Source organism: Ranitomeya variabilis, chromosome 2 (genome assembly GCF_051348905.1).
Source record: "Ranitomeya variabilis isolate aRanVar5 chromosome 2, aRanVar5.hap1, whole genome shotgun sequence".
NCBI classification, from domain to species: domain Eukaryota; kingdom Metazoa; phylum Chordata; class Amphibia; order Anura; family Dendrobatidae; genus Ranitomeya; species Ranitomeya variabilis.
Window position 1 is genome coordinate 457,489,286 of NC_135233.1, and position 13,998 is coordinate 457,503,283.

The window sequence follows — 13,998 nt, forward strand, 5'->3', positions numbered from 1 at the left end:
CTCTGGGGCGCTGCACTCCCCCCCGGTTAAAGCCAGTACTCCGGGACTGGGAAGAAAACAACAATACATGTCAGCAAAAAGACATACAATTTTGTGAGTGCAATAACAGTAAGCATACTTGAACAGAGCTTCCCTTTATGGGAGGTGAGGACACTTGAACGTTACAAACATGGTTAAATACCTTGAATAACTTAGTATAAATAACGTTTCTCACCCAACCGGGTATTCTACTTAGTGCAAAATTTTTAAACATTAATTTAACATTGCCTTTAAGGATGTACACTCTAAATCCACTAAAGACCTTCTTATAACACATTATAAGGCTTAAGCAACTGTGCTTCATTCTCCTACTTTACGTCTGCAGGACCGCCTGTCCTAACGGCTCCAGACCTACTGCCTCTCCTTTCTTTGCAGGACCGCCCCGTTCAGCCCGGGCCTACTGCCCTTCCACCACTATACACAGTATAGAACATATCATTTTTCCTTCAGTTTAGGATCAACAGGCCATCTCTATATGGCTCCTAGGAGGACTCACCAACTAACCCCGTCCGGGTTCACTTTCTGTCCTCATTCTTCCATCAACATTATCAAACACTTTTCACAATTAACTAGTTGGTTACATTTAACGTTTACATATCAACATTATTACTTTCTTTCTTCTAAGACATTATTGCCCTCTAGCGGTCTCAAGGCAATACCATTCCTAAGTGCAACGTGTGAACATCCCCTTTAAGAGGAGACCAAGTCTTTATGAGGTAGCGCAGCTTCTCAAGCTGCAAGTCCGTATGCAGCTAGGACACCAGTACAAATTCCAAGAATCGTATCTTCGCAAAGAGTCCTTCTTTTATGTAAAACCAGTAAGGAGCACCTTTAAGAAGGTGCAAACTATGTACAAGGAGTTCGTATCATGCATTGTTCATGATTCAGCAGTTTCTTAGTAACGGAACAAAAGGTAGAAAACAAACCCCAAGCAGAAACAGTAGGGATCCCGGGTCAACAAAGGGATCCCTGTAAGAGTTAACCCTGGACGGGTTTTAGCAGCAATGTAGCAAAAACAAACAGTTTGAAGAACTATTTACAGATTCAGAGTTTTAAGATCTTACTCTTGTGGTGCAGAAGGTGGTTTCCTATCCCCGGCCGATGCAGCACCCGTGCTGGTAGTTGGTCTCTCAGGTGCCATCAGATCAGCCGGCGTCTGGATTTGCAGGCTAATCCTGCTTGCAAGCTCGGCGGCTGCTACAAGGCGGACGGTGGTGATAGTAACAAGATCTGTCAAATCTGGATCAGTCATGATCGGGGCAACAGGCGGCGCTCCCTCAGGTTCACATCGGCGGACATTCCGAGCGCACCATCCTTGTGCATTCCGATGACGGGTGTAGGTCACCTGATCCCCTCTTTGCAATGGATCCCCATCTCGGCTACAGCAGGGGGTTCTCACGTTGTAACTAGTAACAAAGACATCAGTTGGTAGTCCCGGTTCCTGTATGGAGCCCCATCCCCTCTTCGGGTGGTAGGCCAGCACAGTTCCCCGCTTTACCACGTCTTTCCTGCCGTGCGCAGACTTCCTATGTTGTGTATCATGTTGTTCGGTCTCGTCCCGATCTTTCCAGTGTTGGATTAAACATTGCTTATACTGTTCCCAGGTAAGTACCGCAAGGGTGAGGCTCTCCCCCGGAGCTCCATACGGCTCGTTCCAGGGGGTGTCCCACCGGAGAATCACCCCGTCCGGGCCTACATCTATGGGTTCTCCCATCTTGGTCGGTAGTGGAGGTACCAGCTTCCCCATCGCGTCGGGGGTGAGGACTACCCGCTCCACTGAGAGGAAACGGTTATTGTTGCTGGGGTGAGGAGCGGTCACCGGAGCGGGATCGGTCAGGGGAGCCGGATCGGTCGGGAGAGCAGAATCGGCCGGAGGAGTAGGGGTGCCGTCCATACCTGCGCCTGATGTGATTCCACCGATGTCGATCTGTTCCGTTGACGAGGACACTGGAATCGGCTGCAGCCCAGACCGCGGCTCTTCCAGAGTGGTCTCTTGATGTGGCTCCGCCATCCATGGCTCCATGGCTGGGATAGGTAAGCTCGGCTCCTCCACTGGCGGCTCCAAGGAGTTCAGGTCCTTCACCGGCGGTGGACGCGAGTCCGCCTCTAATGGGTGAGGGCAAGCCGGGATCACCCCGCCGTTGCTCGGGCACTTGCTGCTCATCGTCGCTGTCGGGCATTCGGCGGCAACGCATGCACCTGGCTCCGCCATTTCTCCGAGGTCGGGCTCCTTCTTCACCTCGTTCCCGCCGTTGCAAATCATGGGGCGGTTCTCCTCTGCTGCTGGGTAGGTCGTCCTCTCGCAGCAGGAGTCGGAGGGGGCGGTCACTACTTCTGGCGCCGCTTTGGTAGTCTCCTCCCATGGCACTCCCTTCTTCCTCTGTGCTCCCTGTGGCGCTGCAATGGCGGCGGCTTTTGGCGGGAACTTTTGGCGGTAAATTGCAACACACAGTCTTTGCAATAAAGTACAGTCCAAGCACAATAAATCACAGTTCCAAGGCACACATGACCTGATTCTTCAGGCTTAAGTAGATCCTGTTCGTGACGCCAAGTTGTAGCGCCCCCACTGCCGTAGGGCCGAGGGGTACCCGGTACCGGGCCTCTGAGTCTCTGCTCTGGGGTTGTCACGGTGGCTAGGCCCGGTCCGTGACCCTGCTGAGGGGCGCACAGTAAATGATGTGATGGATGTGGATGGTGGTGCGGTGCAGTAAATAACGAGGACACCAGGTTGCAGTCTCTTTACCTCTTTACTGAAGGTCTCTGGGTCCTCAGTCCGGAATACGGTTCACCAGGCTGCGCAAGTCCGGCCGGTCCAATGGCACCTCCAGAGTTCTCTTTGCAGGTGGAAATCTGTGCCTTCCTGCTAGCGCTATGTGTTGTGGTCCTCCCCTGCTGTGCTTACGGGATAGTCCCCACAACTGTTGTGTCTGTTTCTCGTGTTCCCTCACAACAACTCGATTAGATGATGTCCTGCTAATCCTCCGTCCCTCCCGGTGTTATGGTTGGGACGCACCCGTATGACGGGTAGGCTCGGAGCTCTTCCGGGACCCTAGAGTCGCCCCTCTCCACAGGTTGCCCCCCAAGTCTGCATAGGTGATTTAGGTGAGACAGCCCGCCTGTGACTGACTGTCCTGCCGTTGGTTTGAAGTATTGCTTGGAGCTAGATATATGAATACTTCCTCGGCGTTCCGGCCGCCGGTTGTGCGCCTCAGTAGGATGTTGCCTCGGTCTTACAGCACGACTCCTACTGGTATTCTCCTTCTTGCTTTGATCTCGTTTCTCACTCAGCACAATATATCTCGCTTCTGATCCTTTCTTAGGGCACCGCCGCTATGCTGAGCAGGCACGGTCCCGTGACGTTCTTTCTTGTTGCCAGGCCTCTGTCAGGGTCCCAAACCTGACAGAGACCCTACCGAATCTTCCCCCACAACACCTCCTGCCACAAGGTGTTGCCTGGTTCCAACCCAGTCAGCTTTCTCAACTAACTTCCTGCCTGACCCCCAGTTTACCCACACGGTGAGGAGTGGCCTAATAAATATCACCCTTAGCTCCCCCTGGAGGCCCGACTGTGAAATGTATTGGTGTATGTGATACCTGGTCAGATGAACTCCTTCAGTGCCATCAGACGTACCATAGCCAGGGGCGGACTAGGCCGGGTTCCAAAGATGCAAATGCCCCCCGGGCCGCTCCCCCAGCAGCTGATCAGGGCCGGCCGCCTGGTGGTGGCTGTAGAGCTGCACATCAAATTGTGCGCGGCCGTGTGCGCTGCACTGTGACGCGGCCGCTGCACTGTGAAGCGGCCGGCAGCAGTCACAGTCGGCGCACACGTCCACGCCGGGTCCAGGAGCTTTGTGCGTGGCTGTCAGCTTGACGGCTGCACAGCTCCTGCTCCCTCCATGATATCTCTCTATGCTTCCGGGTCAGGTGTCGGGCGTGCGCGATGACGTCATCGCGCACGTGCCGACATGTCCCGGCCAGGACGCTAGCAGAGAGGCGCTGCAAGGGAGCGAGTGGTGATGTAAGTATAAAAAAAACTTTTTTTTTTTTTTTTTTTAAATTAAATGGTGGGTAACTGCAAATGAAGAAGTGGGGAGGGGTGAAAGGAGGCTGCACATGATGGAATTTTGGGGGTTAAAGGAGGCTGCACATGACGGAATTTGGGGGGTTAAAGGAGGCTGCACATGATGGAATTTGGGGGGTTAAAGGAGGCTGCAAATGATGGAATTTGGGGGTTAAAGGAGGCCGCAGATGATGGAATTTGGGGTGTTAAAGGAGGCTGCACATGACGGAATTTGGGGAAGTTAAAGGAGGCTGCACATGACGGAATTTGGGGGGGGTTAAAGGAGGCTGCACATGATGGAATTTGGGGGGATAAAGGAGGCTGCACATGATGGAATTTGGGGGGTTAAAGGAGGCTGCACATGATGGAATTTGGGGGTTAAAGGAGGCTGCACATGACGGAATTTGGGGGGTTAAAGGAGGCTGCACATGATGGAATTTGGGGGGATTAAAGGAGGCTGCACATGATGGAATTTGGGGGGGTTAAGGAGGCTGCACATGATGGAATTTGGGGGGTTAAAGGAGGCTGCACATGATGGAATTTGGGGGGTTAAAGGAGGCTGCACATGACGGAATTTGGGGGGTTAAAGGAGGCTGCACATGATGGAATTTGGGGGGATTAAAGGAGGCTGCACATGATGGAATTTGGGGGGTTAAGGAGGCTGCACATGATGGAATTTGGGGGGTTAAAGGAGGCTGTACATGACGGAATTTGGGGGGTTAAAGGAGGCTGCACATGATGGAACTTGGGGGGGTTAAAGGAGGCTGTACATGATGGAATTTGGGGGGTTAAAGGAGGCTGTACATGATGGAATTTGGGGGGATAAAGGAGGCTGCACATGATGGAACTTGGAGGGGTTTAAGGAGGCTGCACATGATGGAATTTGGGGGTTAAAGGAGGCTGCACATGATGGAATTTGGAGGGTTGAAGGAGGCTGCACATGATGGAATTTGGGGGGTTAAAGGAGGCTGCACATGATGGAATTTGGGGGGTTAAAGGAGGCTGCACATGACTGACGGAATTTGGGGGGTTAAAGGAGGCTGCACATGATGGAATTTGGGGGGTTAAAGGAGGCTGCACATGATGGAATTTGGGGGGTTAAAGGAGGCTGCACATGATGGAATTTGGGGGGTTAAAGGAGGCTGCACATGATGGAATTTGGGGGGTAAAGGAGGCTGCACATGATGGAATTTGGGGGGTTAAAGGAGGCTGCACATGATGGAATTAGGGGGTTAAAGGAGGCTGCACATGATGGAATTGGGGGGTTAAAGGAGGCTGCACATGATGGAATTAGGGGGTTAAAGGAGGCTGCATATGATGGAATTAGGGGGTTAAAAGAGGCTGCACATGATGGAATTTGGGGGTTAAGGAGGACTGCACATGATGAAGGAGGAGTTGGGCTGCACATGATGAAGTGGGGGAGTTGGGCTGAACATGATGAAGTGGGGGTAAGGAGGACTGCACATGAAGTGGGAGGTAAGGGGGACTGCACATGATGGGGGACTCGTAAGCTTGCAATCTATGAGGTTGCATAATAACCAATTATATATTGATTGTGGGTGGACCTCTGTATTCAGATGTGTAGTGTAGAAGAAAGGGAAAAAGTGGGGAATGTGCTCTGAAAGCTGTGCTCTAGATAACTGTGTTTTTTTATGCAGAGGCGAGTCCTGGCTGGAAGAAGCGATGGTGGTCTGTGCTGCATGAATGAGAAAAGCAAAGATGAAGGACTTCAGCTAGAGACGTCACTGGTGAGTCAGTGTATTACCTGTGCACTGACACTATACACTGTATACTATATACAGAGCTCCTGTATATATCATCACTGGCAGTGGTGATCACTGTATTACCTGTACACTGGCACTTTTTACAGAGCTCCTGTGTATAATGTCACTGGTGATCCCTGTATTACCTATACACTGACACTGTATACAGAGCTCCTGTGTATAATGTCACTAGTGATCACTGTATTACCTGTACACTGACACTATATACAGAGCTCCTGTGTATAATGTCACTGGTGGTCACTGTATTACCTGTACACTGACACTATATACAGAGCTCCTGTGTATAATGTCACCAGTGATCACTGTGTTACATGTACACTGACAGTAAATACAGAGTTCATGTAAATAGCACTTAGTATTGTGGGTTTTTTTTAATTAATGCATTTACAATTGTATTTATATATTTATATCCTTCAAAGGCCCATACATGTCGTTGCACAGTAGGGGCATTACTACTTTCTGTGGGATTTTGGGGGGTGGGAGTAATCCTAGCAATGACACAATTGATTAAATATTGGGGTCAGTGGTCCACACTGCAGGTGCACACAGAATGGGGAGTTTTTGTAGGTTGGGAATAGATGGGGACGGCGCTAGAAATGTGAGAAGTCAAATGTGCCTTTATAGTAATCTGTGCAGACGAGTCCTGGCTGGAGAAGTTGTCATGTCGGTCTGGGCCAGATAGAAAAGTGAACGATCTGAATCAGAAAGAACGTCATGTGTAAGTTACTATATACTGTATATAACTGTACTGTAATCACTTGTTCTGTGGAACTGGTATCTACCAATATACGGTTACTGTTAGGTTGTAATATTGCTCTTTTTAGGTAACTTTTTTTTAAATTTAGTAGCAGCTAAATGTGATTCAGTCATAGTAAAGGGTGTATGGTGGTATCATTGGTCTTTGTATAGAATGTAGTTTCATATAGAGGTAATGGTGATATTATAATATTATGTATTCGCTGTGTAGTGGTGACAGTAGTAGGCACTGTGTAGCCGTATTGTATGTATGTTTGTAAGTAAGCTCTGTTATGGCACCATATCTAAGCAGTAAACTTGGTTCTAGAACTGTATCAATGTAGTAATCTAGATTATGGTACCGTATGTATGCCATAATCTCGGTTCTGCTCCAGTTTCTATGTAGCAGGCTTGGTTCCATGTAGTAGACTTATTAAACTCGGTTCTGCTCCCTTATTTCTGTAGTAAGCTCGGTTCTGCTCCCATATCTCTGTAGTAAGCTCCGTTCTGCTCCCATATCTCTGCAGTAAGCTCAGTTCTGCTCCATTATCTCTGTAGTAAGCTCAGTTCTGCTCCCATATCTCTGCAGTAAGCTCCACTCTGCTCCCATATCTCTGTAGTAAGCTCGGTTCTGCTCCCATATCTCTGTAGTAAGCTCTGTTTTGCTCCCATATCTCTGTAGTAAGCTCTGTTTTGCTCCCAGATCTCTGCAGTAAGCTCTGCTCTGCTCCCATATCTCTGTAGAAAGCTCCGTTCTGCTCCCATATCTCTGTAGTAAGCTCGGTTCTGCTCCCATACTGCTGTAGTAAGCTCCGTTCTGCTCCCATATTTCCGTAGTAAGCTCTGTTTTGCACCCATATCTCTGTAGTAAGCTCGGTTCTGCTCCTATATCTCCGGAATAAGCTCGGTTCTGCTCCCATATCTCTGGAGTAAGCTCGTTTCTGCTCCCATATCTCTGGAGTAAGCTCGGTTCTGCTCCCATATCTCTGGAGCAAGCTTGGTTCTGCTACCATATCTATGCAGCAAGCTCCGTTCTGTTCCCATATCTATGAACCAGTCTGTTTTTAAAGCCTGTTATCTCTGCTACTTTTATGCAGTGGCCAGAGATTATTAGGGAAAAGTAGGGCCACCGCAACTGAAGGGCCACTGCCTTGTGATTGCCCCCCAGGCTGAAAAATGCCAGCCAGCCCCTGACCATAGCCCCCCTTAGCGGCGGAGCCACAGTACTGCAACGACCAGGACTCTGGGGCGCTGCATATAGATTATACTCCTACATATAAATATTCTTTCATTTGTTCCAGGTGTATCTATATAAAAACCCAGAAGCCTTCCAACCCAAGATTGGAAGGGCCAAAACCGGCTATGTCATACCTAGGCATACAAAAGGATGCAATTGCAAAAGATCTGGTTGTCGTAAAAATTACTGTGCATGTTACGAGGTTAGTAAAGCTTAAGGTTTGGAATTAATGGGGTTCAATATTCTGTATTTTCAATATTCAATATAGACTTGTAATAGAAGTCCTGCACCGTTAAGGCACCAGAGAGCAGAGCTGGCAGAATGGACAGTATCAAACACACGGGGGTGATGAGACCCCCAAAATACACACTGCTGTCCGACAGTCAAACGGCCGCACTCTCTCCAAAAGGCTATGGATCCATTAGCGCATATCAGGACCGTCTTAAAGTTTTACGCTTTAATATGTAAAGTAGAATAAAAGGCGAAAAATAAGGCAACACACAAATCAGTTATAAAGTAAAAAAAGGCGAAATGACAGATGAACAATAACTCATGGAAACGTAATACATGGAAAAGGAAAGATTGTGGATCACACAGCTCCACTGACCCCCAACATGTCAACAACTTTCCATTGTTGAACCCAGTTTTTATATGTTTAGTCCTGTACTCAATTGTTCAGGACGGACATTTTAAAGGGACACTACCAAAAAAAGTATTTAGAGACACAAAATCAATAATGAAAAAGATATATTTTATTACACAAATAAATCACAAATAAAACCAACACAAAACAAGGACATGTTAAAAATGGTTAAAAAAAAACACTCAGGAGAGGGAGGGGCACACACACATGAAAATAACACAATCCTTCCAACAACTAAATGCAAACATAAACAAAATGATATATATATTAAGCATTATACAATAGAATTTGTTATATTAACATTAATCACCGATATTTATATTGTTAATGACCACATAAATAAATCATGGTACATTTGCCATTAGTCTATGTCCAGATATTCAAAAGTGTGGATAAGTGTTCTATCATAAATGCAAAAGCAAAATGCAAAATGCAAAATGCAAAAGCATTTATAATCCACATATTTATTTATAAGTGTCACAGATACAATAGAAGACTTTAACCTTGAATGTAAATGTATGCTAGAATTCTAGGTAAAGTGCTATAAATTAATCAGATCTTTCAGAAATATGTATATACATGAAGACAGAACTCACATGAGAAGAATTAGCAAAATACATGATTAAAGAATGCAATAATCTGAAGGCACATGATTGGAAGGTGCAGAAAATGAATCATTACGAATTAATACAGGGACATGCCGCACCTCCTCACATCACTCCAACGCCGTTTCGCTCCTGCTTCATCAGGGAGTGATATTTTTTTACCATTTTTAATATGTCCTTGTTTTGTGTTGGTTTTATTTGTGTAATAAAATATATGTTTTTCATTATTTGATTATGTGTCTCTAAATACTTTTGTTGGTAGTATCTATGTTTTTTGTATTTGGGATTTATTTTTGGTTCATTATCGGGATTTCCTTCTGTTTAGAAGGATTTATACATTTTAAAGGGAACCTGTCACCAGAAAAAAAAGATTTTAACCTGAAGATTTGGGGTTAATTTGCAGGATAATAGCGTTATTAACCTGCCCGGTGCCTACTCTTAGCCAAACGCTATGGGGGAAAATTAACTTTATTCTCCCAGCAGAGTTTCCGGTCGCAGTCACGGGGCGACGCCGGCGCTGGTTCAGTCACCGGCTGCTGTAACTGTGCCCCCGGTCCTGAGTGACGAGTGTCAGCCAGTGTCGGCGGTGCGGTTACAGCTCTGCTCTGCATACTTTAGAATGGGGACATTGGGGTTGGACATTGCACTATCATCTCTCCTGCCCTCTTTGCCTATTTCCCGCCTACTGCCTGTCCCCTGTTTCAGACCTGTCAGTCAGTGTTGATGCCAAGGTAGCCCATATAACTTACTACCAGTGATTGACTGCAGTGGTCACGTGTTTTATAGCCGTGACACCACAACTACAGCCTGTTAGCATAGTCTGGGGGGAGAGCAGCGAAGGGAGGTGGAGCAGGGGAAGGTGAGTAACGTTCTTGTTTTTAACCTTTTCAGCCTGGGGCGTAAAAGAAATAATTATTGGAAAACCTCTTTAATCACTAGTGCTGCGATCCTGCTGTTCTAGTTAGAAGTAATGATCATATATAGAGTGACTAGATGGTGGCCCGATTCTAACGCATCGGGTATTCTAGAATATGTATGTCCACGTAGTATATTGTCCAGCCACGTAGTATATTGCCCAGCCACGTAGTATATTGCCCAGTGACATAGTATACAGCACAGAGCCACGGAGTATATTGCACAGCGACGTAGTATACAGCACAGCGCCACGTAGTATATTGTCCAGCTACGTAGTATATTGCCCAGCCACGTAGTATATTGCCAAGCCACGTAGTATATTGCCAAGCCACATATGTCACAGGTTAAAAAAATAAAAAATAAACATATACTCACCTTCCGCAGGCGCGTTGTAGTTCTGTCGCCTGTGTGGGGTGCAGGCGGCAGCTTCCGGACCCAGGGTGTGATGACGTCGTGGTCACGTGACCATGACGTCATGGCAGATCCTTCTCGCGCAGGCGCGCAGGACTTGTGATGACGTCGCTGTCACATGACCGTGACATCATGGCAGGTCCTTCTCCCAGTCCATCCTTGCCACCGGAACGTGCCGCTTGCATGGACCGGCCGGAGCATCACGAGGAGTGGGAAAGGCGGCGGAAGGTGAGTATATAATGATTTTTTATTTTTTTGATTATTTTTAACATTAGATGTTTTTACTATTGATGCTGCATAGGCTGCGTCAATAGTAAAACTTGGTCACACAGGGTTAGTAGCGGCAGTAACGGAGTGCGTTACCCGCGGCATAACGCGGTCCGTTACCGCCAACATTAACCCTGTGTGAGCGGTGACCGGAGGGGTGTATGCGGGCGCCAGGCACTGAGTGCGGGGAGTAAGGAGCGGCCATTTTCTTCCGGACTGTGCGCATCGCTGATTGGTCGTGGCAATGGTCGTGGGCGTTTTGCCACGACCAATCAGCGACTTGGATTCCATGACAGACAGAGGCCGCGACCAATGAATATCCGTGACAGAAAGAAAGACAGAAAGAAGGACGGACAGACAGACGGATGTGACCCTTAGACAATTATATAGTAGATGCCCATGAATTAGACTTATTAATTGTAAGAATTGTTTCTTTTTCTCATTTATTATAGGCTAAAATATTGTGTTCTACTATGTGTAAATGTATCACATGTAAGAATTATGAAGAGAGCCCAGACAGCAAATACCTTAGGAATAAGCAGCAATATGCAGATATGGAGAGGTACGACAATGGTAGATTATATGTATTTAGGATGCAGCTTGATGTTGGTGCCAGAGACCCTGATTCCAGTGATATATCACTTACTAGGCTGCTTGTTGAAGTCACAGTTTTTTCAGCAGGAGATTATCACTAAAGGACTAGTTGCCTCATGCCATATAGTCCTCCTGCTCTGTGTAACCCCGCCCCCGGCACTGATTGGCAGCTTTGTGCACAGTGTAGAAAGAAAACTGCCAATCAGGGGTTATACACAGCTCAGCATTCACAGAACTGGTAGATCTGCAGCAGAGAAAACAGGGATTTTATCAAAACTGTATCTAGAAGTCCAGTAATTTATACATCTCTGGAATCAGGGTCTCAGCCCCTACATCATGCTTCTCTCAGATTACATAGCAAAAACATGGTGAAAGATTTCCTTTACTGGAAACAGATGCCATATTTCTCTTGTAACTGGAGTTAAAATGCAAACAATAGTTACATAACAGAGATGCAACGCAAATCAAATTCATATAGCCCGTCCTACAACCCCACAGCTGGGATAGCTGGGAACTGCTGAGAGCTGACATATTGAAAGTCCTGGTAGTGCACTATCCAAAGATTATTTTTTTTGCTAAATGTTTGTTAAATGAAGGTATTGAGTAACATTTGTAATATTTAAATGTACTTTATTTATTTTAATTACCTATTTTTATTACATTTCTCGGAGTACCCCTTTAAGCACATTTCCTTTAAAAGAAGTAGAACTGGTGAATTACCAGCTTGTTGCATCAATGTGATTTATACACGAGACATTGTATATCAATGACAGTAATGTTATTCTTTGCTTCTAGTATTTTACGGACTTGCTCTTCCATAGAAGTTGTGAGAGCAACATGTTCCTGTCTTTTAGCCCGGGCTGAAATAGCTGAAAGAGAACAGTTTTCTGCTAAATTTGCGGAGCAGATGATAATTGAAGAATTTGGTAAATGCCTAGAACAGATATTACAGAAGGACCCGCAATAATTACAGCTGTCCATGGTGTACTCACATAGCTTTGTAACTTAATATATAGCATGTTATACAACTTAGAGGGAATCCGTCACCAGATATTTGTTACCCCTTCTGAGAATGTCATGATGTAGGGGCAGAGACCCTGATTCCAGTGTTGTATCAGTTACTGGGATTCTTACTGTAGTTCTCTACTGCCGATCTAGAAGTTCTAGAACAGATTTCATCAAAATTGCAGTAAGTAGCCCAGTAAGTGACACATCACTGGAATCAGAATCTCTCTCTCTACATTATGCGGCTCTCAGATTAGGTGGCAATAACCTGGTGACAGAGTCCCTTTAATATTGTTATTCTCTTGACATAAACTATCTTATGCCTCATTCAGATGTTTGGGGGTTTTTTGCATACAAAATTAAAAAATGGACTGGTATTTCATTATTTTTTGGTTTGTGTGTCCATGTTTTCCATCTGCTTGGTATACGTTTTTCTCATATGCAAAAAAATAAAATAAAATAACATTTTGCAAGTTAGTGCTGTGCATTTTTTTTACTTATTTATTCAATTTAATGGTCAAGTTTGAATTGCAAATTAGATTAAAGTGGTTGTCCGGAGTTCTGATAAAAGTTTGCAATAACTCTATGTGACTGAAGACTTCTGAATGCTGACAATGCGCAGTGCGCTCGCTGTCACGATTCACCGGTATTGCCAGTGAAAGTGGGACCACAAGTATGCTGTTTTGCATACATACAGTCACATGCCGACTAGACGTGCTCTAACTTCCCTTAACTCACTTGTATTGAGCGAGGCCGGACACGTCTAGTTGGAATGTGGCCCGGAAGTATGAAAGCACATGGACCGCCTGCTCTATGGCAATACCCGTGATTCCTGACAGTGTGCAGTTTGGTTAGGGTTCAGACGTCTGCAATCACGTAAAGAGACAGACAGCCCCTTTAAAGACGAACATGTCTTCATTTTTTGTATTTGATGATAATTGGCTTGCAAAAAAGCCCAGATATCTGAAAAGTATTGTATCTGCAAATAATTCAGATAGCACATATACATGTGAATGGAGCCTTGAATGGCCGAGTGCGATCCGATAATCGGATGTAGCTCGTGCATGCCGCAATTTTTATCTCGGATTGACGGATAACACTTGTTTACGGTCATGTGCTCGAGCAACCCCTTTATTCTGCTGATTGGTAGGGGTCCACTGATTGGAAGTTCTAACAGTCATATACTGATGGCCTATCCTAAAGTAAGGCTAACAATGAGTATTCCTGGGAAACCCCTTAAAGGATATGTGCACACGTCTTTTTCAGGTGGTTTCTCTCCATAACCCGCCTGAAAAAGCACAAGCGAAACACTAAAAAACCAAACCTATGCAATGTAAACACAACTAAGGCCTGCTGCAACATCATTTATCTTTTCTCAATTTTTGGATTGAATTTTCAGCATCTTTCATCACTTATCAATAATACATTTGCATCTCACATTAAATATGTTTACTGTTTGTTTTTCTGGTTACAGCATATTTTAGGTTACTGTGATTACTCTTATTCTTTTCTCTTCTATAATAGAGAAACGTTGGGTTCTTCTGCCTTAACTGTTTGTTGAAAATGTTCAATAAAAATTCATGTTAAAAAATGCTGTGAAGTCATGTCATGTAGCCGCTATTCACATTGATCATATCAGTAACAGGTCTATTCATCCTGCGATTTCCATATTTCCACAACTTTTCCTTCTTGGTGTTGCAATG

The 13,998-nt window shown here is 45.6% G+C and overlaps 1 protein-coding gene across 5 annotated transcripts in view; it reads left to right on the top strand.

The window, feature by feature from the left end:
• The window catches only part of TESMIN (testis expressed metallothionein like protein), a 104,658-nt gene extending 90,957 nt beyond the window's left edge, over positions 1-13,701 (top strand). The window contains exons 9-12 of one of the 5 annotated variants that reach the window (XM_077287381.1): positions 5,758-5,847; positions 7,920-8,057; positions 11,149-11,258; positions 12,086-13,701. In XM_077287381.1, the coding sequence (XP_077143496.1) occupies positions 5,758-5,847; positions 7,920-8,057; positions 11,149-11,258; positions 12,086-12,257 (510 nt within the window). In that variant the 3' untranslated portion in view covers positions 12,258-13,701. The remainder of the gene's footprint in view (positions 1-5,757; positions 5,848-7,919; positions 8,058-11,148; positions 11,259-12,085) is intronic. The other 4 variants (XM_077287379.1, XM_077287380.1, XM_077287384.1 and 1 more) reach the window with 4 other exon arrangements.
• Positions 13,702-13,998: the final 297 nt, after the last annotated feature.